At 46.2% G+C, this 25,983-nt stretch overlaps 1 protein-coding gene across 1 annotated transcript; it reads right to left on the reverse strand.

The window, feature by feature from the left end:
* Positions 1-20,563: 20,563 nt before the first annotated feature.
* On the reverse strand, positions 20,564-25,654 carry LOC124005143 (extracellular calcium-sensing receptor-like). Its single transcript, XM_046314123.1, has 7 exons — positions 25,371-25,654; positions 24,592-24,886; positions 23,791-24,080; positions 23,250-23,545; positions 22,797-23,017; positions 22,118-22,463; positions 20,564-21,848 (listed from the first exon to the last, which is right to left on the reverse strand). Exons 1-7 carry the CDS (start codon positions 25,652-25,654, stop codon positions 20,932-20,934), a joined length of 2,649 nt encoding a protein of 882 aa, XP_046170079.1. The 3' UTR covers positions 20,564-20,931.
* Positions 25,655-25,983: the final 329 nt, after the last annotated feature.

A 25,983-nucleotide genomic window follows, 5' to 3' on the forward strand; every position in this document is an offset into this window, starting at 1 on the left:
CATTTGACTCCACACCCACGACACCCGGAGCATTACAGAATCCCGCACCACCAAATCGAATGGAGTCAGCAGGAGCAGCAGCCAACCCTCTCCCATCGATGGAAGAACGGGTTCTCCACCACACCACCGTCCTCCATCGGATTGAATCCGCGATGGATCAAGTGATGGAGAGAATGGACAGATGGGAGAGGAGTGGGCTCCTCTCTCCACCATCGGCACCCACGGTTCCGGACTCCCCATCTCCCGACTCCAGCACCCTCCGTCTGACGCTACCGAGGGCTTATGATGGAGCGGCGGCGGGTTGCCAGGGGTTTCTGCTTCAGCTGGAGCTATACCTGGCCACCATCAGACCCACTCCCTCAGGAGCAGAGAGTGTGATTGTCCTCATCTCCTGCCTCACGGGTCGTGCTCTGGAGTGGGCGAACGCAGTCTGGAATGGCCCAGACTCAGCGCGGGAGCACTACACAGAGTTTTCCTGCCGCTTCCGTGCCGTGTTTGATCACCCTCTAGACGGCCGAGCGGTGGGAGAACGACTATTTCATCTCAGGCAGGAGAGGAGGAGCGCCCAGGATTACGCGCTGGAGTTCCGGACCTTGGCAGCCGGATCTGGGTGGAACAACAGGGCCCTTATGGACCACTACAGGTGTAGTCTCCGAGAGGACGTCCGCAGGGAGCTAGCGTGTCGGGACACCACTCTGTCACTGGACCAGCTGATTGACATGTCCATTCGACTGGATAATCTGCTGGCTGCCCGCGAGCATTCAGAGAGGGTTCTGTGCATTCCACCACCCAGCCCCTCCGCTCCCATTCCAATGGAGTTGGGAGGGGCTGCGCCGAGGGGTACCGGAGGAGGAGGCCTTCCCTGCACCAACTGTGGTCGGAGAGGACACACGTCTGATCGGTGCTGGGGGGGTCCGTCTGGGAGTAGAGATGGCAGGCGGAATGCTTCTCGGTCACCCCAGGTGAGTCAGCATCAAACTCACCCAGAACCCCTTGTTGGCCACATGTTTGTCTTAACCTTTTTCCTTCACTTTTTCCCCTCTTCACAGCATAGGGCGCTACTCGATTCAGGTGCAGCTGGGAACTTTATGGATCGCAGACTCGCCCTTAAGTTAGGGGTTCCGCTGGTGCCGATAGATTCTACTTTCCCCGTGCACTCCCGAGATAGCCGGCCATTAGGGTCAGGGATGGTCAGGAAGACCACGGTCCCACTGGACATGGTGACGCAGGGGAATCATAGGGAGCGTATCAGTTTCTTTATTATTGATTCGCCTGCGTTTCCAGTGGAGACAGGGGGTTCTCCAGGGGTGGTCAGAGGAGTGTTCTGGAAGGTGTTTGGGAGTTTCCATCGGTGCCACGTTGGTGGAGAGTCCAGACCAGGGTTCCACGGTGTGCATTCCCCCCGAGTATGCCGATTTGGCAATCGCTTTCAGTAAAGTGAAAGCGAGTAAATTACCACCTTATCGACTGGGAAGGGATTGTAAGATAGATCTCCAGGTAGACGCTGAGCTTCCCAATAGTCGGGTTGGAGCGAGCGGTCGCATCCGCACTTCGGTCTGCAGGTAGTATAACTTTTCATTACATTTCATTACATTTCATTATAGTACAACGGTTTGATTTGTCTAATCTTAGCAATTTCTTCTTAGCTAGCTACATAGCCATCTTTGTATCAAAGATAATTGCGTAATTATCGTATTTCGTCGTCCTAATGTAGTCTACACTGCTATCTGCACAGAAGCTAGCCAGCTAGCAAACGTCCACCGTCTACCGAATAGCAGCACTGTAGAAACTATTACACTCAACTGAACGACTTGATTAGTGTAGTGTTAGCTAGCTACATAGTTGTCTTTGCTGTCTTCGTATCCAAGATAATTGTGTAGTTTAGAGTGTGTAGTCTTAGAGTGATTATCTTAATTTACCGAGGTTAGCTAGCCAGCTATTTGTCGTCCTTAACATAAGAGACACTGCTAGCTAGCCAACAGCTAGCCAACCTCTACCAAATAGAACTTCCGCACTCAACAACCCGGTCGCATTCCGCTTCGCTCCACAGGTAGTATCACATTTTCATTTCATTTCATTACAGTACAACGGTTTGATTTGTTTGATCGTAGCTAGCTACATAGCTAGCTACATAGCCGTCTTTGTATCAAAGATAATTGTGTAGTCTAGAGCGATTTTCTAGGTTAGCTAGCCAGCTATTGTCGTTCTTTTAACGCAACGTAACGCAATCAACACTGCTAGCTAGCCAGCTAGCCCCCGAATAGCAGCACTGTAGAAACTATTACACTCAACGGAACGACTTGATTAGTGTAGTGTCAACAACGCAGCCACTGCCAGCTAGCCTACAAAGTCAACAACGCAGCCACTGCCAGCTAGCCTACTTCAGCAGTACCGTATCATTTTAATCATTTTAGTCAATAAGATTCTTGCTACGTAAGCTTAACTTTCTGAACATTCGAGACATGTAGTCCACTTGTCATTCCAATCTCCTTTGCATTAGCGTAGCCTCTTCTGTAGCCTGTCAACTATGTGTCTGTCTATCCCTGTTCTCTCCTCTCTGCACAGACCATACAAACGCTCCACACCGCATGGCCGCGGCCACCCTAATCTGGTGGTCCCAGCGCGCACGACCCACGTGGAGTTCCAGGTCTCCGGTAGCCTCTGGAACTGCCGATCTGCGGCCAACAAGGCAGAGTTCATCTCAGCCTATGCCTCCCTCCAGTCCCTCGACTTCTTGGCACTGACGGAAACATGGATCACCACAGACAACACTGCTACTCCTACTGCTCTCTCTTCGTCCGCCCACGTGTTCTCGCACACCCCGAGAGCTTCTGGTCAGCGGGGTGGTGGCATCGGGATCCTCATCTCTCCCAAGTGGTCATTCTCTCTTTCTCCCCTTATCCATCTGTCTATCGCCTCCTTTGAATTCCATGCTGTCACAGTTACCAGCCCTTTCAAGCTTAACATCCGTATCATTTATCGCCCTCCAGGTTCCCTCTGAGAGTTCATCAATGAGCTTGATGCCTTGATAAGCTCCTTTCCTGAGGACGGCTCACCTCTCACAGTTCTGGGCGACTTTAACCTCCCCACGTCTACCTTTGACTCATTCCTCTCTGCCTCCTTCTTTCCACTCCTCTCCTCTTTTGACCTCACCCTCTCACCTTCCCCCCCTACTCACAAGGCAGGCAATACGCTCGACCTCATCTTTACTAGATGCTGTTCTTCCACTAACCTCATTGCAACTCCCCTCCAAGTCTCCGACCACTACCTTGTATCCTTTTCCCTCTCGCTCTCATCCAACACCTCCCACACTGCCCCTACTCGGATGGTATCGCGCCGTCCCAACCTTCGCTCTCTCCCCCGCTACTCTCTCCTCTTCCATCCTATCATCTCTTCCCTCTGCTCAAACCTTCTCCAACCTATCTCCTGATTCTGCCTCCTCAACCCTCCTCTCCTCCCTCTCTGCATCCTTTGACTCTCTATGTCCCCTATCCTCCAGGCCGGCTCGGTCCTCCCCTCCCGCTCCGTGGCTCGATGACTCATTGCGAGCTCACAGAACAGGGCTCCGGGCAGCCGAGCGGAAATGGAGGAAAACTCGCCTTCCTGCGGACCTGGCATCCTTTCACTCCCTCCTCTCTACATTTTCCTCCTCTGTCTCTGCTGCTAAAGCCACTGTCTACCACTCTAAATTCCAAGCATCTGCCTCTAACCCTAGGAAGCTCTTTGCCACCTTCTCCTCCCTCCTGAATCCTCCTCCCCCTCCCCCCTCCCTCTCTGCAGATGACTTCGTCAACCATTTTGAAAAGAAGGTCGACGACATCCGATCCTCGTTTGCTAAGTCAAATGACACCGCTGGTTCTGCTCACACTGCCCTACCCTAGGCTCTGACCTATAATATAATAATAATAATAATATATGCCATTTAGCAGACGCTTTTATCCAAAGCGACTTACAGTCATGTGTGCATACATTCTACGTATGGGTGGTCCCGGGAATCGAACCCACTACCCTGGCGTTACAAGCGCCATGCTCTACCCTCTCTCTCCAGATGAAATCTCGCGTCTTGTTACGGCTGGCTGCCCAACAACCTGCCCGCTTGACCCTATCCCCTCCTCTCTTCTCCAGACCATTTCCGGAGACCTTCTCCCTTACCTCACCTCGCTCATCAACTCATCCCTGACCGCTGGCTACGTCCCTTCCGTCTTCAAGAGAGCGAGAGTTGCACCCCTTCTGAAAAAACCTACACTCGATCCCTCCGATGTCAACAATTACAGACCAGTATCCCTTCTTTCTTTTCTCTCCAAAACTCTTGAACGTGCCGTCCTTGGCCAGCTCTCCCGCTATCTCTCTCTGAATGACCTTCTTGATCCAAATCAGTCAGGTTTCAAGACTAGTCATTCAACTGAGACTGCTCTCCTCTGTATCACGGAGGCGCTCCGCACTGTTAAAGCTAACTCTCTCTCCTCTGCTCTCATCCTTCTAGATCTATCGGCTGCCTTCGATACTGTGAACCATCAGATCCACCTCTCCACCCTCTCCAAGTTGGGCATCTCCGGCGCGGCCCACGCTTGGATTGCGTCCTACCTGACAGGTCGCTCCTACCAGGTGGCGTGGCGAGAATCTGTCTCCTCACCACGCTCTCTCACCACTGGTGTCCCCCAGGGCTCTGTTCTAGGCCCTCTCCTATTCTCGCTATACACCAAGTCACTTGTCATAACCTCACATGGTCTCTCCTATCATTGCTATGCAGACAACACACAATTAATCTTCTCCTTTCCCCCTTCTGATGACCAGGTGGCGAATCGCATCTCTGCATGTCTGGCAGACATATCAGTGTGGATGACGGATCACCACCTCAAGCTGAACCTCGGCAAGACGGAGCTGCTCTTCCTCCCGGGGAAGGACTGCCCGTTCCATGATCTCGCCATCACGGTTGACAACTCCATTGTGTCCTCCTCCCAGAGCGCTAAGAACCTTGGAGTGATCCTGGACAACACCCTGTCGTTCTCAACCAACATCAAGGCGGTGGCCCGTTCCTGTAGGTTCATGCTCTACAACATCCGCAGAGTACGACCCTGCCTCACACAGGAAGCGGCGCAGGTCCTAATCCAGGCACTTGTCATCTCCCGTCTGGATTACTGCAACTCGCTGTTGGCTGGGCTCCCTGCCTGTGCCATTAAACCCCTTCAACTCATCCAGAACGCCGCAGCCCGTCTGGTGTTCAACCTTCCCAAGTTCTCTCACGTCACCCCGCTCCTCCGTTCTCTCCACTGGCTTCCAGTTGAAGCTCGCATCCGCTACAAGACCATGGTGCTTGCCTACGGAGCTGTGAGGGGAACGGCACCTCAGTACCTCCAGGCTCTGATCAGGCCCTACACCCAAACAAGGGCACTGCGTTCATCCACCTCTGGCCTGCTCGCCTCCCTACCACTGAGGAAGTACAGCTCCCGCTCAGCCCAGTCAAAACTGTTCGCTGCTCTGGCCCCCCAATGGTGGAACAAACTCCCTCACGACGCCAGGACAGCGGAGTCAATCACCACCTTCCGGAGACACCTGAAACCCCACCTCTTTAAGGAATACCTAGGATAGGATAAGTAATCCCTCTCACCCCCCCCTTTAAGATTTAGATGCACTATTGTAAAGTGACTGTTCCACTGGATGTCATAAGGTGAATGCACCAATTTGTAAGTCGCTCTGGATAAGAGCGTCTGCTAAATGACTTAAATGTAATGTAAATGTAGTCACGTGTACCCGCTGTCCCAGGAGGAGACGATGGCAATGGAGACATATGTCACGGAGTCGCTGGGACAGGGGTACATTCGGCCCTCCAATTCACCCGTCTCCTCAAGTTTCTTTTTTGTGAGGAAAAAGGAGGGAGGTTTGCGTCCGTGTATCGATTATAGAGGTCTAAACGCCATCACAGTGGGGTATAGTTACCCTCTACCTCTCATCGCTACGGCGGTGGAATCGTTCCACGGAGCGCAGTTCTTCACAAAACTGGATCTCAGGAGCGCCTATAGTCTGGTGCGTATTCGGAAGGGAGACGAGTGGAGAACTGCATTTAGTACTACATCCGGCCACTATGAGTACCTCGTCATGCCGTATGGGTTAAAAAATGCTCCAGCCGTTTTTCAATCTTTTGTAGACGAGATTCTCAGGGACCTGTGCGGGCAGGGAGTGGTTGTTTATATCGATGACATTCTGATCTACTCGGCCACTCACACCGCGCATGTGTCTTTGGTGCGCAATGTGCTTGGTAGACTGCTGGAGCATGACCTATACGTCAAGGCTGAGAAATGCGTGTTCTCTAAACGAGCCGTCTCTTTTCTGGGATATCGCATTTCCACCTCGGAGGTAGTGATGGAGGGTGACCGCATTAGGGCCGTGCGTAATTGGCCGACTCTGACCACGGTAAAGGAGGTGCAGCGGTTTTTGGGTTTTGCCAACTACTACCGGAGGTTTATCCGGGGTTTTGGCCAGATAGCGGCTCCCATTACCTCACTGCTGAAGGGGGCCCCGGTGCGGTTGCAGTGGTCAGCAGAGGCAGACGGAGCATTCAACAAGTTGAAGGCGCTGTTCACTGATGCGCCCGTGTTGGCGCATCCGGACCCCTCTCTAGTATTCATAGTGGAGGTGAACGCGTCCGAGGCTGGGGTGGGTGCCGTGCTATCACAGCGCTCGGGTACGCCACCAAAACTCCACCCCTGCGCTTTCTTCTCAAGGAAGCTCAGCCCAGCGGAGCGTAACTATGATGTGGGGGACCGGGAGTTGCTAGCGGTGGTTAGAGCTCTGAAGGAGTGGAGACACTGGCTTGAGGGGGCTAAGCACCCTTTTCTCATCTGGACTGACCACCAGAATCTGGAGTATATTCGGGCACCTAGGAGACTTAACCCACGTCAGGCAAGGTGGGCCATGTTCTTCACCCGTTTCCGGTTTACTTTGTCTTATAGACCGGGCTCCCAGAACGTGAAGGCTGACACACTGTCCCGCCTTTACGACACGGAGGATGGGTCCACCGAACCTACTCCCATCCTTCCCGCCTCAAAGCTGGTAGCCCCAGTGGTATGGGAGGTGGACTCGGACATCGAGCGGGCGTTACGGGCTGAACCCGCGCCTCCTCAGTGTCCAGCGGGGCGAAGGTACGTGCCGCTTGGTGTTCGGGACAAACTGATTCGGTGAGCTCACGTCCTACCCTCCTCGGGTCACCCTGGGTGTGACAAGGACAGTGGGGAGCCTTCAGGGGAGGTATTGGTGGCCTACGTTGGCTAAGGACGTTAAGGGTTATGTCTCCTCCTGTTCAGTGTGCGCTCAGAGTAAGGCTCCTAGGCACCTTCCTAGAGGGAAGCTACAACCCCTCCCCGTTCCACAGCGGCCATGGTCACATCTGTCCATAGATTTCCTGACCGATCTTCCGCCGTCTCAGGGGAACACCACGGTTCTAGTGATTGTGGATCGGTTCTCTAAGCCCTGCTGTCTCCTCCCGTTGCCCGGTATCCCTACAGCCCTACAGACTGCGGAGGCATTATTCACCCATGTCTTTCGGCACTACGGGGTGCCGGAGGACATCGTTTCTGATCGGGGCCCCCAATTCACGTCTCGGGTATGGAGAGCATTCATGGAACGCTTGGGGGTCTCTGTCAGCCTGACCTCCGGTTATCGCCCGAGAGTAATGGGCAGGTGGAGAGAATGAACCAGGAGGTGGGTAGGTTTCTGCGGTTGTATTGCCAGGATCGGCCGGGGGAAAGGGAACGATACATTCCCTGGGCTGAAATGGCTCAGAACTCACTACGCCACTCCTCTACTAACGTGTCCCCTTTTCAGTGTGTGTTGGGGTACCAGCCGGTCCTGGCATCATGGCATCCGAGCCAGACCGAGGCTCCTGCGGTGGAGGAATGGGTACAGTGCTCCAAGGAGCCCTGGAGGGCCGTCCAGGAATCTCTACGACAAGCGATTGGACAGCAGAAGAGGAGTGCTGACTGCCACCGCAGTGAGGCCCCCGTGTTTGTACCGGGGGACAGGGTCTGGCTCTCGACCCGAAACCTACCTCTCCGCTTGCCCTGCCGGAAGCTGGGTCCGCAGTGTGTAGGGCCCATTAAAGTCCTGAGGAGAATAAACGAGGTGTGTTATCGATTACAACTCCCTTCCTATTATCGTATTTACCCCTCGTTTCATGTGTCTCTCCTCAGGCCGGTGGTAGCTGGTCCCCTGCAGGACAGTGAGGTGCCGGAGGTCCCTCCCCCCGTCTGGACATCGAGGGGTCCCCGGCGTACACGATCCGGGCCATTCTGGACTCAAGATGCCGGGTGAGGGGCCTGCAGTACCTCGTGGACTGGGAGGGGTACGGTCCGGAGGAGAGGTGCTGGGTACCGGTGGGGGACATCTTGGATCCATCCATGTTGAGGGATTTCCATCGCCTCCATCCGGATCGCCCTGCACCTCGTCCTCCGGGGCGACCTTGAGGCCGGTGTCGGCGCGCTGCGGGAGCCGCGCGTCAGGGGGGGGGGGGGGGGGGTACTGTCACGAGTCCGAAGGAGGGTGTTTCCCCTTCCTGGGCGGGTGGAGCTCGGCGGTCGTCGTCACCGGCCTATTAGCTGCCACTGATTGTTTTTCCTCCCCCTCCTTGTATGTTTAGTGGTAGCACCTGTTCATGTTAATTAGTTTGTCTTTATTAGACAGCCGGCCCGCCTGGTTGTTGTGCGGGATTATTTCATTGTAACCTTCGGCTCTGTTGTAAAGGTACGTGTTAGTGCCTGGTCGTGATTTTTTCCATTGTATTTTTTGATTCCCTGTGTTTGGGAACGTAACTTTTGTGAGGACCCTGTGGTGCGTTGGTGCTATTAAAAGACGCACAGCATTGAACTCTGTCTCCTGCATTTGACTCCACACCCACGACACCCGGAGCATTAAAGGGCAGTCCTGAGTGCTTTATGGACAGTTTAAAATATTCTGATGGATACGCATTGTTGTGCAACTGGTGATTGAAAACCCAAATATAAAAATATGGTTGTAAATGCATTTCCCGGTCATTCTGATATTTATGCCCACTATGGGAACACAGGATGGCCGGGCAGTGATAGTTGCTCCTTTCCATCGCTCGTTGTGTTGACTTCAGAATGTCCATTTGGTGATGTTTTTTCACTGTTGAATCATATTGCAAATGCATGTGCATTGTTGTGCAACTAGTAACCCAAAAATAAAAATATGGTGATTTCATTATGTCCATTTGTTTATGTTTTCTTACTTTTGCAAAGTCACTGTGCATTTGCAATATGGTTCAATGGGCAGGTACCATCACGAATTTGTCATGCTATAAAAATCCTGCAGGAATGTGAAATTGACTGGCCCGATAAACTCGGGATGGCTGGGCAGTGATTCTGGTTCATCTCAATCGCTCGTTCGGGTTGATTTCAGAATGTCCATTTGGTGATGTTTTCTCACTATAGAATCATATTGCAAATGCACGTGCATTGTTGTGCAACTGGTAACCCCCCCCCCCAAAAAAATATGGTGATTTCATTATGTCCATTTGTTTATGTTTTCTTACTTTTGCAAAGTCACTGTGCATTTGCAATATGGTTCAATTGGCAGGTACCATCACAAATTTGTCATGCTATAAAAATCCTGCAGGAATGTGAAATTGACTGGCCCGATGAACTCGGGATGGCTGGGCAGTGATTCTGGTTCATCTCAATGGCTCGTTAGCGTTGATTTCAGAATGTCACTTTGGTGATGGTACCTCACTGTATAAACATATTGCAAATGGACAAGAGTCACCAGCAAGTCACCGTCCATCAGTCAATTAGATATCATTCTGACACCAAACTGATACAAACTGACACCAAACCCACTTTTTCCAACTCGTTTAGTAGCCAACTATCACATACTTCAGAGCTGGCCCAAAATTCACAACGCCTTCGGTTCAAACCATAAAAAAACCCATAAAACACGTAGTTACGTTCTAGCTGCGGGTCCATTTCTTATGTTATGTCTAGGCCTAGCTGAGGCGACCCCGAATCCCAAATTTTGGCTCGATCGACCATTTGGTGTCTGAGCAAAACCCTAATTGGTGCTGAACATCCACTTTTTTCCATGACTTGCTACGGGGTCCTTGAATGAGCTATCGGACAGAAACGTTGGGGTCTGTCTATATGGGCCGAGACGGTCACAATACACCTAGTCTTGCGACTCTGGGACATTTCTAAATGTCGTCATTTTCATGATGCAAAAATGAATTGAAGTCATTGCAAATGTACGAGGCAGTTTCTCGGTCCGAGAACCTTCTAGAGCCATGTAACTCACCACGCACTATCGACCTGAGGTCTAGAACAGGATTCTAAAGTTTCGGAACTCTAGGTCTGACGGTTCTTTAAAAGTTCCAACAAGGTTAACTAATGCAGGGAGTTTATGTCTCTGCGTATCCCAATGGGTCCCTACTTCCAAGCTGTGTGTGTGTGTGATTTAGTTTTCCTTTGAAATTTAATGGGAAAATGACTGATTTACAGTTCATGGGGGTTGCCTAATCACATATATGAAGTTCTGGAAAGATCTGACTTTTTTATCCCCTCGAAACAGCCAAAGAGGCACCAATTATGGCACTTCCGGTTGGCACAGGAAGCTATAAGTCAACACATATCCTCATTGGGGTATGCTTTTACAGAATCCTGAGTTTTAAGTCCTTACGTGAAGAACTGACTGATTTACACAGGGTTGAATGCACTATGTCTATCAAACAGCAGGCAGGATATGGATAAACACTTTTAGGGTGATTTTGTCCACTTCCGGTTGGTCCAGGTAGCTTTGAATCAACACAGGTAGACCTCGTAGTGGCCTGATGGACTGTCATCGAAGACAGATTCATACGACATTCATAACCCACATAGGCTTCAGGTTGAACTTAGGGGTGCAGGCTATGTATTCCTATGGGGAGAGAAGTCAATGCAAACTCTTTGAAGTAGACACCTTCTTTTAACTATTAAGGGTTAATGCCACACGGTCAAGGTTAGGCTTGCACAGATGGGAAGGACCTTAGGAACATACCTGAGGTCGAATTGTGCTTCTCACCCTGACGGTTCTCTCACTGTTACCCAAAAGCAAATTACGTTGTGGGGCAGGCTTCATTTTGGGCCTACTATTCTAATGGTCGCTGCGCTTAGACCGAGCGAGCTACGGTCAAGCGGGGCATCTCGTTGAACTCGGCACGGCCATACATAAGGGAAGATTTCGGCAGTTGCTGGATGGTTAGTGATAAAGTCCATATTGCAAATGTACGGTCCCCTACTAGACGTCCGAAATCGTTTGTAAAAATTGCTGACGGCGTCAGGGCCGAGCGGCAGGGCCGGACCTACCAGGAAGTCATCAAATGAACTTTGTCGGAAATTCGGTTTCCGTTTTACAAAAATAATATGATTTTGGTCATTTTTCCGCTGTCCCGGAAATTCCCACAAGAGGGCATAAGCAATCATATTGCTATTGGACAAAACATCACGATTCACGATGGGGCCTTATCTCGAAAACTGAAAATATTTTGAAGCCGAAACTCGGTGAGCGTAGGGGCGGCATAATGGGCAGTTGGCCCCGAACAAGATGGCGTCTAGGCCTCAACGGTTTTTGAGTTATGGCCATTTATCTGGGATTAAAGGTCCAAAATGAAAATAGAGAAATTATTTTTCCACTTCACGTCAAAGTCAAGGAGCCTCCGGTGTAAATAAAAAGAACCAGCCATTTATCTATCGTCATTTAAGATAAATCGTACAATGACAGATTGGTGATGTTCACGGATAGGTGTTTTTTTTCTTCCAACGGTTACAGATCTAGTTGCAGGGTGTTCTTATGAATCTTTTTAAAGTGTGCTGCGGAGCTCTGCGAGATTTCTGTGATTTTCTATGATTTTCTGAAATAACACACACTCACTAAACCCTCCGTAAATAACTCAGTTCTTAACGTAAAGACTTAAAACTCAGGATTCTGTAAAGGCATACCCCACTCATGATATGACTTTATTTATAGCTTCCTGTGCCAACCGAAAGTGCCTTAAATGGTGTCACAGTGGCAGTTTCCAAGGTTTAAAAAGGTCAGATCTTTTCAAAACTTAATATGTGTGATTAGGCAACCCCCATAAACTGTAAGTCAGTCATTTCTCCCAACAGATGTCAAAGAAAAGCTCTCTCTCACACACACACACACAGAAACACACACACAGCAAGGATGGAGTGACAAGGTGCGGTGCTTAAAGACACACAAAGCCTACAATGGCATTTCCATATTCTCTAGGCCGTGCCGAGTTCAACAAGATGCCCCGCTTGACCGTAGCTCGCTCGGTCTAAGCACAGCGACCTTGAAAAAAAGAAGGCCCAAAAGGAAGGCTGGCCCTCAACGTCATTTGCTTTTGGGTGACAGTGAGATTACCGTTAAGGTGAGAAGCACAATTCGACCTCAGGAACGTTCCGAAGGTCCTCCCGATCCGTGCAAGCCTAACCTTGACCGTGTGGCATTAACCCTTACCAGTTAAAAGAAGGTGTTTACATCAAACAGTTTGCATTGACTTCTCTCCCCATAGGAATACATTGCCTGCACCTCTAAATTCAACCTGAAGCATATGTGGGTTATGAATGCCTAATGAACCTGTCTTCTATGACAGTCCATCAGACCACTATGAGGTCTACCTGTGTCGATTCTAAGCTACCTGGAGCAACCGGAAGTGGTTAAATTGACCCAAAAGGTGTTTTGATGTACATAACCTTCAAAGGTGAAAATGACTACATTCAACCCTGTGTATATCGTAGATCAGTCAGTTCTTAACTTAAAGACTTAAAACTCAGGATTCTGTAAGTTTCTATGTCAATCAAGACATGTGTTTACTTATAGCTTCCTGTGCCAACCGGAAGTGCCTTTAATTGGGTCACACTGTCTGTTTTGAAGGGTTAGAAAAGTCACATCTCTCCAAAACTTCATATGTGTGACTAGGTAAACCTCATGAACTGTAAATCAGTCATTTCTCCCAACAGATGTCAAAGAAAAGCTCTCACACGCACACACAGCAAGGATGGAGTTAAAAAGTGCGGTGCTCAAAGACACAGAGAGCAGGCAATGGCATAAACGTAATCTCTAGGCCGTGCCGAGTTCAACGAGATATCCCGCTTGACCGTAGCTCGCTCGGTCTAAGCGCAGCGACCATTAGAAAAGTAGTCCCAAAATGAAGCCTGACTTTTGTACATTAGCAATATGTTTAAACGGAGAGGGACCATCAGCAAAATGTCATTCTGAAATCAACACAAAAAATGGCATCACCATAGTCTCCAGACTGTGCCGAGTTCAATGAGACACCCCGCTTGACCGTAGCTCGCTCTGAGTGCAGTGAGCTTGAAGAAAAGCAGAACCAAAATTAAGCCTGGCCCTCAATGTCATTTGTTTTTTGGATGACAGTGAGAGAACCGTCAGGGTGAGAAGCACAAGTCGACCTCAGGTACGTTCCTAAGGTCCTCCTGATCCCTGCAAGCCTAACCTTGACCGTGTGGCATTAACCCTTAATAGTTCAAAGAAGGTGTTTACTTCAAAGAGTTTGCATTGACTTCTCTCCCCATAGGAATACATTGCCTGCACCTCTAAATTCAACCTGAAGCCTATGTGGGTTATGAATGCCTTATGAACCTGTCTTATATGACAGTCCATCAGACCACTATGAGGTCTACCTGTGCCAATTCTAAGCTTCCTGAAGCAACCGGAAGTGGTGGAAATCACCTTATCAGTGTTGATCCATACACTGCATGCAGTTTGATAGACATAGTGCATTCAACCCTGTGTAAATCAGTCAATTCTTAACGTAAGGACTTAAAACTCAGGATTCTGTAAAAGAATACCCCAGTGACGATATGTTTTGACTTATAGCTTCCTGTGACAACCGTAAGTGCCATAATTGGTGTCTCTTGGGCTGTTTCGAGGAGTTAAAAAAGTCAGATCTTTCCAAAACTTCATATATGTGATTAGGCAACCCCCATGAACTGTAAATCAGTCATTTCCCCATAAAATTCCAAAGGAAAACTAAATCACACACACACACAGCTTGGAAGTAGGGACCCATTGGGATACGTAGAGACATACACTGCCTGCATTAATTAACCTTGTTGGAACTTTTAAAGAACCGTCAGACCTAGAGTTCCGAAACTTTAGAGTCCTGTTCTAGACCACAGGTCGATAGTGCGTGGTGAGTTACGTGGCTCTAGATGGTTCTCGGACCGAGAAACAGCTTCGTACATTTGCAATGACTTCAATTCATTTTTGCATCACGAAAATGGCGACATTTAGAAATGTCCCAGAGTCGCAAGACTAGGTGCATTGCGACCGTCTCGGCCCATATAGACAGACCCCAACGTTTCTGTCCGATAGCTCATTCAAGGACCCCGTAGCAATTCATGGAAAAAAGTGGATTTTCAGCACCAATTAGGGTTTTGCTCGGACACCAAATGGCCGATCGAGCCGAAACTTGGGATTCGGGGTCGCCTCAGCTAGGCCTAGACATAACATAAGAAATGGACCCGCAGCTAGAACGTAACTACGTGTTTTGTGTTTTTTTATGGTTTGAACCAAAGGCATTGTGAATTTTGGGCCAGCTCTGAAGTATGTGATAGTTGGCTAATAAATGAGTTGGAAAAAGTTGGTTTTGTGTCAGTTTGTATCAGTTTGGTGTCAGAATGATATCTAATTGACTGATGGACGGTGACTTGCTGGTGACTCTTGTCCATTTGCAATATGTGTAAACAGTGAGGTACCATCACCAAAAGTGACATTCTGAAATCAACCCTAACGAGCCATTGAGATGAACCAGAATCACTGCCCAGCCATCCCGAGTTCATCGGGCCAGTCAATTTCACATTCCTGCAGGATTTTAATAGCATGACAAATTCGTGATGGTACCTGCCCATTGAACCATATTGCAAATGCACAGTGTGTTATGCAGGTGAGTGAGGACCCAAAAGCGGTTTAACAGAAACAGAGTCTTTTAATGTCCAAACACAGGGAAAACATAAATCCTTTTCAGAAGTCTCGGTTGAGAAAATGGACAACCCGCAGAGAGGGCGGCAAACAAATCATTAAGTCCTCTGATCTTTACAGGAGAGTCCCCTTCTAGCAGCAGAGGAGAATAGCAGGGCTATCGGCAACAGACTGCAGGTCCCTCCGGGTAGACGCGGACCGTAGAGGACAGAGGCACCTGATCACAAGCAGCATCTAATGAAGAAGCAGATACGACAGGACTGGACAAGGACAAAGCAAACAAGAATCCGACAAAGACAGAAGCAGAAACAGAGAGAGAAATAGAGACCTAATCAGAGGGAAAAGAGGGAACAGGTGGGAGATAGTAAACGAGGTAGTTAGAGGAGACGAGGGACAGCTGGGGGAAGGAAAGGGAGAGAAGGTAACCTAACACGACCAGCAGGGGGAAACGAAGAGAAGAGAAAGAACAGGAACAAGACATAACATGACAATACATGACACAGTGACTTTGCAAAAGTGAGAAAACATAAACCAATGGACATGATGAAATCAACACAACGAGTGATGGAAAGGTACAACTATCACTGCCAGGCCATCCCGTGTTCATCAGGCCAGTCAATTTTGCATTTTTGAGCATGTCAAATTTCATATGGTAAATGCCCATTGAACCATATTGCAAATGCACGTGTACTTGCAATATGATTCTATAGTGAAAAAACATCACCAAATGGACATGATGAAATCAACACAACGAGTGATGGAAAGGTACAACTATCACTGCTCGGACATCCTGTGTTCATCAGGCCAGTCAATTTTGCATTTTTGAGCATGTCAAATTTCATATGGTAAATGCCATTTGAACCATATTGCAAATGCACGTGTACTTGCAATATGATTCTATAGTGAAAAAATATCACAAAATGGACATGATGAAATCAACACAACGAGTGATGGAAAGGAACAACTATCACCGCCCGGCCATCATGTGTTCCCATAGCGGGCATTAATATCAGAATGACTGGTAAATGCATTTACAACCATATTTTTATTTTTGGGTTACCAGGTGCCTATTTTCAATCACCAGTTGCACAACAATGCGAATCCATCAGAATATTTTAAACAGTCCGTAAAGCACTCAGGACGGCCCCCATAGATAGAGGGCCGTAGTAGGCATGGACAATAGCGGGCATGGACAATAGGAGTCCCTGTAAATGCATTTACAACCATATTTGTATTTCTGGGTTACCAGTTGCACAACAATGCATGTGCATTTGCAATATGATTGTATAGTGAAAAAACATCACCAAATGGACATGATGAAATCAACACAACGAGTGATGGAAAGGTACAACTATCACTGTCAGGCCATCCAGTGTTCATCAGGCCAGTCAATTTTGCATTTCTGCAGGATTTTTATAATATGACAAAATTGTGATGGTACATGTCCATTGAACCATATTGCAAATGCACAGTGACTTTGCAAAAGTGAGAAAACATAAACAAATGGACATGATGAAATCAACACGACGAGTGATGGAAAGGTACAACTATCACTGCTCGGCCATCCTGTGTTCATCAGGCCAGTCAATTTAGCATTTTTGAGCATGTCAAATTTAATATGGTAAATGCCAATTGAACCATATTGCAAATGCACGTGCACTTGCAATATGATTCTATAGTGAAAAAACATCACTAAATGGACATGATGAAATCAACACAACGAGTGATGGAAAGGAACAACTATCACTGCCCGGCCATCCCGAGTTCATCAGGCCAGTCAATTTTGCATTTCTGCAGGATTTTTGAGCATGTCAAATTTCTTATGGCAATTGGCCCCCAAAAAAGTGACTTTTGACTTGGACATTTGACTTCCTATGAAATCATATTGTAAATGGACAAATCATATTCCTTATGCACAAGTAAAAAAAAATATGATAATAAAATACAACTAAAGTATGTTGATACAGTTCTTATACGTGTGTAATTAACACAAAATTTGAAATAATTTCGAAAAACGGTCCAGAAAGCACTTTTACAAAATTTTGACATTTTTGACTTTTGACTTTTGACTTCCTATGAAATCATATTGAAAATGGACAAAACATATTACTTATGCGCATGTAAAAAAAAAAATGTTAATAAAATTGGACAAAAGTGTATTCATACAGTTCTTACACATGTGTAATTGACAAAAAAATCGAAAGAATTTCGAAAAACTGTCCAGAAAGCACTTTTTTAAGGGGTGTTAAGTTTTTGACAAAAAAATCATTTTTTCAAAATTTTGCTTTTGGAGGTTGACTTGGGTTACATTTCCAATATGAAAAACCATGGTGGAGCGGATTCGCCACCTGTTGAATTTTTAAAGTGTTACAACTGGCAATTGCCATATGGCATTTGCAATACACTTTGCATGAATCAATGCCGAATTGGGTGGTATTGGACAATGTGTATATGGTTTGTCTGATGCCAATGACTTCCCATTCATTTTTGTCCAATACAGGGGGGTCTTCCCTTACTAGAGAATATGGAAATGCCATTGTAGGCTTTGTGTGTCTTTACGCACCGCACTTTGTCACTCCATCCTTGCTATGTGTGTGTTTCTGTGTGTGTGTGTGAGAGAGCTTTCCTTTGACATCTGTTGGGAGAAATGACTGACTTACAGTTTATGGGGGTTGACTAATCACACATATGAAGTTTTGAAAATATCTGACCTTTTTAACCCTTGGAAACTGCCACTGTGACACAATTTAAGGCACTTCCGGTTGGCACAGGAAGCTATAAATAAACTCATATCCTGATTGGGATATGCCTTTACAGAACCCTGAGTTTTAAGTCTTTACATTAAGAACTGAGTTATTTACAGAGGGTTTAGTGAGTGTGTGTTATTTCAGAAAATCACAGAAATCTCGCAGAGCTCCGCAGCACACTTTAAAAAGATTCGTAAGAACACCCTGCAACTGGATCTGTAACCGTTGAAAAAAAAAACCCTATCCATGAACATCACCAATCTGTCATTGTACGATTTCTCTTAAATGACGATAGATAAATGGCTGGTTCTTTTTTTATTGACACCGGAGGCTCCTTGACTTTGACGTAATGTGGAAAAATAAACGTTTTCGGACATCTAGTAAGGGACCGTACATTTGCAATATGGACTTTCTCACTAACCATACAGCAACTGCCTAAATGTTCCCTTAAGGTAAGGAATAGCCTGCAGACTAAACTTAAACTTGAGACTCTTGTCCCCCTTGCCCATTTTAAATATTTATTGGAGGATTTTATTTTTGTATTGCTTGTAACTGTTTTTTTGTAATGCAAGTTCTTGTGCTGTTAGGGGAATGATCTATGTGTCAATGTAATCTGTTGCTGTATTTTTTTGTGTTATCTGTGATCGTTGTGTTTGTCCTGATTTGGTACATTCAATACTTACGTATGGCATGTGGATATTTCTTATGACATTTGGCCATGCTTCACTGACTTTTGACTTCCTGTCGTCATATATTGCAAATGGACAAAACATAGGCCTTATGGACAAACTCAATAAAAAAGACAAAGTAATGTTCATATGGTTGCTATATATGCATTACTGACAATTGTTTTCTTCTTCCAAAAACAGTTCAGAAAGCAATTTTGTTGAGGGAGATGTGTTTTAGAAAAATAAAATAATATTCAAAATTTGTCCCTTGGTTCTTGACTTTATGTCCATTTGCAATATGAAAATGTACAGTGGCGTGCTCACCATCTTTGGGATTTTGCTGTATGACACCTTGACATTTGCCAAATGCCACTTGCCATAAGCTTTGAATGAACTGCCATCCATTTGAGTGGTATTTGCGATCATGTATGTGTTTCGCCCAATGGCAAATTGTTGCCCTTCATTTTCATTTATTTCATGGGGGTCTTCCCTTACCACTATAATCTAGTCCTCTTGGCATGCAGGCACTACACAGTATTTCCTCTACAGCCTAGTCTCCTTCGCAAGCTGGCTCTTCACGGTGTTTCCCCTGCAGTCTAGTCTTCCTGGCAAGCTTCCTCTCTTTTATTTCCCTTACAGTATAGTCCTCTTGGTATGCTGGCTCTCATAAATTTCCAACAGTCAAGTCCTCTTGTTCTGGCTCAACACGGTAATTCCCCTTCAGCCAAGACCGCTTTGCATTTTGCCACACTTATGCTTCCTCTACAGCCTAGTCCTCTTGGCACGCTGGCAGCACACACTATTTATTCTAAAGTCTAGTCCTCTTGGTAAGCTTCCTCTCTTATATTTCCCCTACAGTCTAGTCCTCTGGTAAGCTTCCTCTCTTATATTTCCCCTACAGTCGAGTCCTCTTGGCACGTTGCCTCAGTGAAGTTGGAACTTTAGCAAAATATATTTAAACTCAGTTTTTCAAAATTCCTGACATTTAATACAAGTAAGAATTCCCTGTCTTAGGTCAGTTAGGATCACCACTTTATTTTAAGAATGTAAAAAGTCAGAATAATAGCAGAGAAAATCATTTATTTCAGCTTTTATTTCTTTCATCACATTCCCTGTGGGTCAGAAGTTGTAGCATTGTCTTAAATTGTTTAACTTGTGTCAAACATTTTGGGTAGCTTTCCACAAGCTTTCCCAATAAGTTGGGTGAATTTTGGCCCATTCCTCCTGACAGAGCTGGTGTACCTGAGTCAGGTTAGTAGGCCTCCTTGCTCGCACACACTTTTTCAGTTCTGCCCACAGATGTTTGATTGCATTAAGGTCAGGGCTTTGTGGTGGCCACTCCAATACCTTGACTTTGGAAGACCCATATCCGACCAAGCTTTACTTTTACTGTGGATACAGATACTTTCGTACCTGTTTCCTCCAGTATCTTCACAAGGTCCTTTGCTGTTGTTCTGGGATTGATTTGCTCTTTTCGCACCAAACTATGTCAATCTCTAGGAGACAGAACGCGTCTTATTCCTGAGCGGTATGACGCCTGCGTGGTCCCATGGTGTTTATACTTGCATACTATTGTTTGTACAGATGAACGTGGTAGATTCAGGTATTTGGAAATTGCTCCTAAGGATGAGCCAGTCTTGTGGAGGTCTACAATCATCTTTCTGAGGTCTTGAGTTTGAAGGTAGTAGTTGAAATACATCCACAGGTACACACAGGTACACAGGTACACCTCAAATTGAATCAAATGATGTTAATCAGCCTATCAGAAGCTTCTAAAGCCATGAAATAATTTTCTGGAATTTTCCAAGCTATTTAAAGGCACAGTCAACTGAGTGTATGAAAACTTCTGACCCATTGGAATTGTGATACAGTGAATTATTAGTGAAATAATCTGTGTGTAAACAATTGTTGGAAAAATTACTTGTGTCATGCACAAAGTAGATGTCCTAAAATACTTGCCAAAACTATAATATTATTGTTTGTTAGCAAGAAATGTGCGGAGTGGTTGAAAAATTAGTTTTAATGACACCAACCTAAATGTAGGTAAACTTCCGACTTCTACTGTATCTGAAAATGTTTATTATATTATTATAATACAATATGAAGAATTACAATAGCATTTGAACACATGCACTTCAATGTTATATCAATTCATATAGGAATAAAGCTTTTCTCCAACAACATGGAAGTGGTTCCACTTCTGTAGGCTACTGCTAATCACATCATGTAGCAGGTCTAATTAGATTTTAACACTCTAGATTTTAACAATCTCTCATAACATTGGAATATCTAAAGTGAACCTGTCATGTTACGAGTTACAATGTTACCAATGATTATCTGCTAAATTATTGTTTATCTCTGTCAGAGTCGTCCTACCTAACTGTATGATAAACCATATAACTGATTGTTACAATGTTACCAATGATTATCTGCTAAATTGTTGTTAATCTCTGTCAGAGTCGTCCTACCTAACTGTATGATAAACCATATAACTGAACGGTACAATGTTTGTTCCCCTCAATCATTTCTTAATAACGTTTATCATTGGATGTCTTCTCCATGAGGTGTTTCTTGGTGTTCTTCTCCGGCCTGAACAGAATAATAAAGCATTTAGGAACAAATAATAGAAAGAACAACCCAAAGCTAGAGGTGATGATGGCAAAGATCTCCACAGCTACAGTCAACTTCCCAGGAGAGCTGAAATAAGCTGGGATAAAGGTGATCCAGACTGCACAGAATATGAGCATGCTGAAGGTGATGAATTTGGCCTCATTGAAGTTATCAGGCAGCTTCCGAGCCAGAAAAGCCAGCACAAAGCACAAGAGAGACAGGAGTCCTATATAACCCAACACAGCCCAGAAACCAATAACTGAACCCACATCACACTCTAGAATGATCTTTTCCTTGTAGGTAGTGAGGTTTTTAATGGGGAAGGGAGGGGACAGGACCAACCACAGAGTGCATATCAAAGCCTGGACAAACGTGAAGGACACTACAGTCAATCTCTGCTGTGGAGGACCAAACCATTTCATGACATTACTGCCTGGAAGCGTAGCCCTGAAAGCCATCAACACCACTATTGTTTTCCCCAGAACACAAGAGATGCAGAGAACGAAGGTGATCCCAAACGCTGTGTGACGCAGCATACAGGACCATTCAGAGGGCCGGCCAATGAAAGTAAGAGAACACAGAAAACACAGAGTCAAGGAGAAGAGCAGCAGGAAGCTCAGCTCAGAGTTGTTGGCCCTGACGATGGCAGACGTTCGGTGGTGGTAGAAGACAGTTGCCGTGGCGATTGCAAGACAAGCCCCGCCTACAGAGCAGGCGGTCAGGATGATTCCGAGGACCTCGTGGAAGGACAGGAACTCCACAGGTTTAAGGATACAGAGGTCTCTCTCAGCGTTGGGCCAGTACTCTTCAGGACAGATCAGACAGTCTGAAGAATCTGACCAGGACAAAACAACAGACATCAAATGTTAATAATAATAGATTCAGGTTTGATTTATTTACAAATACATGTCCCACAATGCTGCACTTTGTCAGTTTTACAATAGAGAATGTTGAATTAATGTGCAGCTTACATGAGAAAATAAGAACAGGAACATGATTGACAGATACTACCTTTGTAGTGCTGGTAATATGAATAAACCGATACTTAGTAAACCGGGATAGAAATTACTACACATTTTATGCCAACTATTCGTATAGTCCTACCTGTGTTATTACTGATCTCTCCCTCTGCACATTGGATACAGTCATAACAGCATACAGGCTTTCCTTTCTGTACAGCCTTACGAGTGCCTGGGGGACAGCTCTCACTGCACACTGACACAGGTACTTGGGTACTGTTCTTTACCCAGGTGATTTCCCTCTCGATGTCAAGCCTCTGGTCAGGAGGCAGGGACGCATCATAGCGCCCCACTGTCACAAACTCCATCTTCCCACTCTTCCGTCTCTGCCAGTTGACCAGCTCATAGGTGGCCACTGGGTCCCCGTTGGCATCGAAAGACACCTGGTACCCGTTACGAGAGAAGTTCACCCTCCTCAATCTCTCCAGGACCTGGGGGTTGGAAGGTCAAGGGAGAGAGAGAGGGGATGAGAGAGAATGAGAGAGGTGAAGAGCGATGGAGATAAGGGAAGAGAGAGATGAGAGAAGGGATGAGAGATGGAGAGATAGATGGACAGAGAGGAAGAGAGAGATGAGAGATGGAGAAAGGGGAAGAAAGATGGGAAGATAGATGGAGAGAGAAACAGAAAATTCATTCAACTCATATTTATCAGATGTGTTACTTCAGAAGAAGTTGTAAAGTATAATGAGAACTCCTAGGCCTTCATACATGTAGTCTATATAAACATATTTATCAGGAAATTAGACTATAGACTTGTCATTCACCTGTGTTGGCTTCACATTAAGGTTTTTGTCACAGTTCACAGTGGAGTTTTCTCTCTCTTCACAAACGACTTTGTGGATGGCGTGTGCTATGGCATAAACAGCTTTATACACCATGTTAGTGACACGCAGCTGGGATGTATCTGTGTAGGGGGTCTGTAGCTGCTGTATATCCTCACTGCCATCACACACCTTCTCTTCAACCCCAACACCTGTAGAGGTCCCTACAGATATATATATATATATATAGAGAGAGAGAGAGACAGACAGACAGACAGACAGACAGACAGACAGACAGACAGACAGACAGACAGACAGACAGACAGACAGACAGACAGACAGACAGACAGACAGACGGACGGACGGACGGATGGATGGATTGAGAGATAAATGATAGATAGATGATAGATATATATATATATATATATATATATATATATATATATAGATAGATACCTATCCTCAGCCTACAGCCAAAGGCTCCCTCCCAGAACTCAGTGAGCAGGGGAGACTTGGACACCTTCTGTGGGGAGAGGTCCAGGAGGAAGTCCCTGAGGCCGGGGATGACAGAGCGTTGGATGCCATATCCGATGGCCCCGGCACACAGTCCGAAACTCAGCATATTTGGATCAGTGACCCAGGACTCACTCCCGATCCACTGGCGGGGCGGAGAGGGCAGGCGTTCCATCTCCCTCAGCAGGATTCTCATGTCCCAAGCAGATACGAATGCAACCACCACCTGGGCTGTGGAGCTGGGAAACATGATTATATCATATGCTTAATATGCTGGTCATGTTTGTCATTCATTGGAATGTCTCAGTGAAGTAAACATGACCATTAGTATTAATCAACACTTTTGACATGCTTAAGATATGCAAATCATGTTGGTCTCACAGATCAGCTTTGGGTGTAGAGAGAAATTAGTAACAATATTATTTTTTATAAATATGGTCTTGCATTTGTATGAATGAAAAGTTCACCAGTATTCATGGATCACCTGCGGATCACGTCAGCCACCCGTTGCACTCTACTGTGTGGGTTGGTAAGGGAGAATGCTTCAGAATACTCCACACAGATGCCCTCCTCTTGTGCTGCCTGTAGGAAAGCAGCCATCCCGTTATTACCGTAGTCAGTGTCGGAACGGACCGCCCCAATCCAGGTCCAGCCGAAGTGCCTGATGAGGTGGGCCAGAGCGGCAGCCTGGAACTGATCACTGGGGATGGTTCTGAAGAAGGTTGGATACTGTTTCTTATCACTCAGACAAGCACAGGTGGAAGAGTGGCTCACCTAGTTAAAAACAGACAATCGAAAACATGAGAAAGAACATCATGTCGGCCAAACTACTCTAATGTATTGGCAACTTCCTGCTCTTTTTATTTTGCTCTGTAGTTTGATGTTAGGGAGACATTAATAATAATAAGTCAACTCATTGTTTTTCATTGGGTCAGAATGAAAAAGTAACACTGTGACACCAATCCCTGGTCTCCCATAACAACCTAGCCTATGAAAGATAGTCCTCAGATCGTGTTTTAATGACGACAGAAGTTCTCCAGACTCATAGTCCTCATTCTATGTTCAAATGCCTAGAGAAGTTCTCCAGACTCATAGTCCTCAGTCTATGTTCAAGTGGTTTTCTACACATAATTTCACACAGAAATGTATATTCTTAAAAGAGAGGAGAATACAGTTGGAATACAGTGAATTAAAAGTAGAACTCATTCCTGAAAGAGAGGAGAAAATACTCTTGGAATTCAGTAAATTAAAAGAAGCTGAATGATTTATTTTCACAAGAGTTTACCTGAGGAATGCCGAAAGGGCCGGTGATGCGCAACATGCTGATGGTTGGCGTGGAGCCAGACTCGCCCACGATAGCTGTCACTGTAGCCGACCCTGAGCACTGTTCTCCGGTATCAAACATGGGATCCAGGCCGTTAGCTAGTTGGAAGGCCACTTTCACGGCCATAGGGACCGAGGCGCATGAGTCGTGCACTTGATAACCGAGCATGATACCCGGTAGAAGGTATGAACTGTTGTTTATCTCCTCAACTGCGAAGATCATGGCGCGAGAGAAGCGCAGCTCACGGGGATCCATACTGTAAATAGAAGATAGGTCAGTGAGCACCTCCTGACAAATCATAAACCAGCCTATAGAATGTTTCCATGGCAACAGCCTAATATCTAGTATTATTTTCCATACCGTCTATATGACCACACTTTTGTTGTTTGTAATTGAGGACATTGTAGTATAGCCTGCATTTGAAAATGTGATCCTTTGTAACAGTAGGCTTTACCTACACTTTTAATCTGTCTTTTAACGCACAGTTTACCTGTCTTTCAAACCCTGTTTGTCTCTTTAAAACAGTTTATCGTCTTTATAAAAACTGTTCATCTGTCTTTAAACAAACCTTTTATCTGTCTTTAACAAATTGTTTATCTTTCTTTAAAAACATTGTTTCTCTGTGATTAAAACTTTCTCTCTTTCTTTTAACACACTGTTTCTCTGTTTTTAAAACACAATTTATCTGTCTACCCACACAGCCACAGTCCTGTCCCCTGTTCCCTCTTGCGCTCACTGACCTCCCTGTGCACTGCAGGGGCTCAGGCAGGCTGGTGTAGCTGTGATCCACAGTGTGCATATAGTAGTGAATGGAGAAAACACCCCCGATGACAAAGTCCCCATCCTGGGAGAACGCCGGAGGACGAGGGGTGCCTTGGAGCCTGCATCTGACAGACTCCAGCCCAGAGGCAGAGACAGAGGCAGACGAGAGCAAGGCAAGCCCACCAGTCACCACAGCTAGATGTAGTAAAACCAGACTACCAGCCAGACTTGGATCTAGAGCAGGAGCCGGAGAGAGCTTCATTCCCCTGATGTGTAGAAGGTATGGAGTAATACAGCGCCACACAGACCCATATAGGTCAGGATACCTCTCTTCTCTGGGTTAAATACCCACCGTACCTCTGTGGGGATTCCTCTGGGGGCCACACTGTGGGTATGGCCATGCCAGGGAGGGAGGGGTTAGAAGCTGCTCTGCTCACTCAGTCAGGTCCTGCTTCTTTCATCTATAGAGAGTGTATGCACCAGCATCAGAACTACATTGACTGTAATCTTTTAGATAGACATAAACATACAGTAGACACACTATAACCATCTGGCTCTCTTATATTTCCATTGCAGTCTAGTCCTCTCTCC

The sequence above is a fragment of the Oncorhynchus gorbuscha genome, linkage group LG19 (assembly GCF_021184085.1).
Source record: "Oncorhynchus gorbuscha isolate QuinsamMale2020 ecotype Even-year linkage group LG19, OgorEven_v1.0, whole genome shotgun sequence".
Classification (NCBI taxonomy): Eukaryota; Metazoa; Chordata; class Actinopteri; order Salmoniformes; family Salmonidae; genus Oncorhynchus; species Oncorhynchus gorbuscha.

What these genes read in the sequence shown, in the direction of transcription:
- LOC124005143 (XM_046314123.1), bottom strand. Translation starts at nt 25,654, where the DNA reads ATGAAGCTCTCTCCGGCTCCTGCTCTAGATCCAAGTCTGGCTGGTAGT. An exon ending in CCCCTGCAGTGCACAGGGAG is followed by an intron (nt 24,887 to 25,370) that starts GTCAGTGAGCGC and finishes TTCTATTTACAG; the next exon opens with TATGGATCCCCGTGAGCTGC. An exon ending in TGGCTGTAGGCTGAGGATAG is followed by an intron (nt 23,018 to 23,249) that starts GTATCTATCTAT and finishes ATATATCTGTAG; the next exon opens with GGACCTCTACAGGTGTTGGG.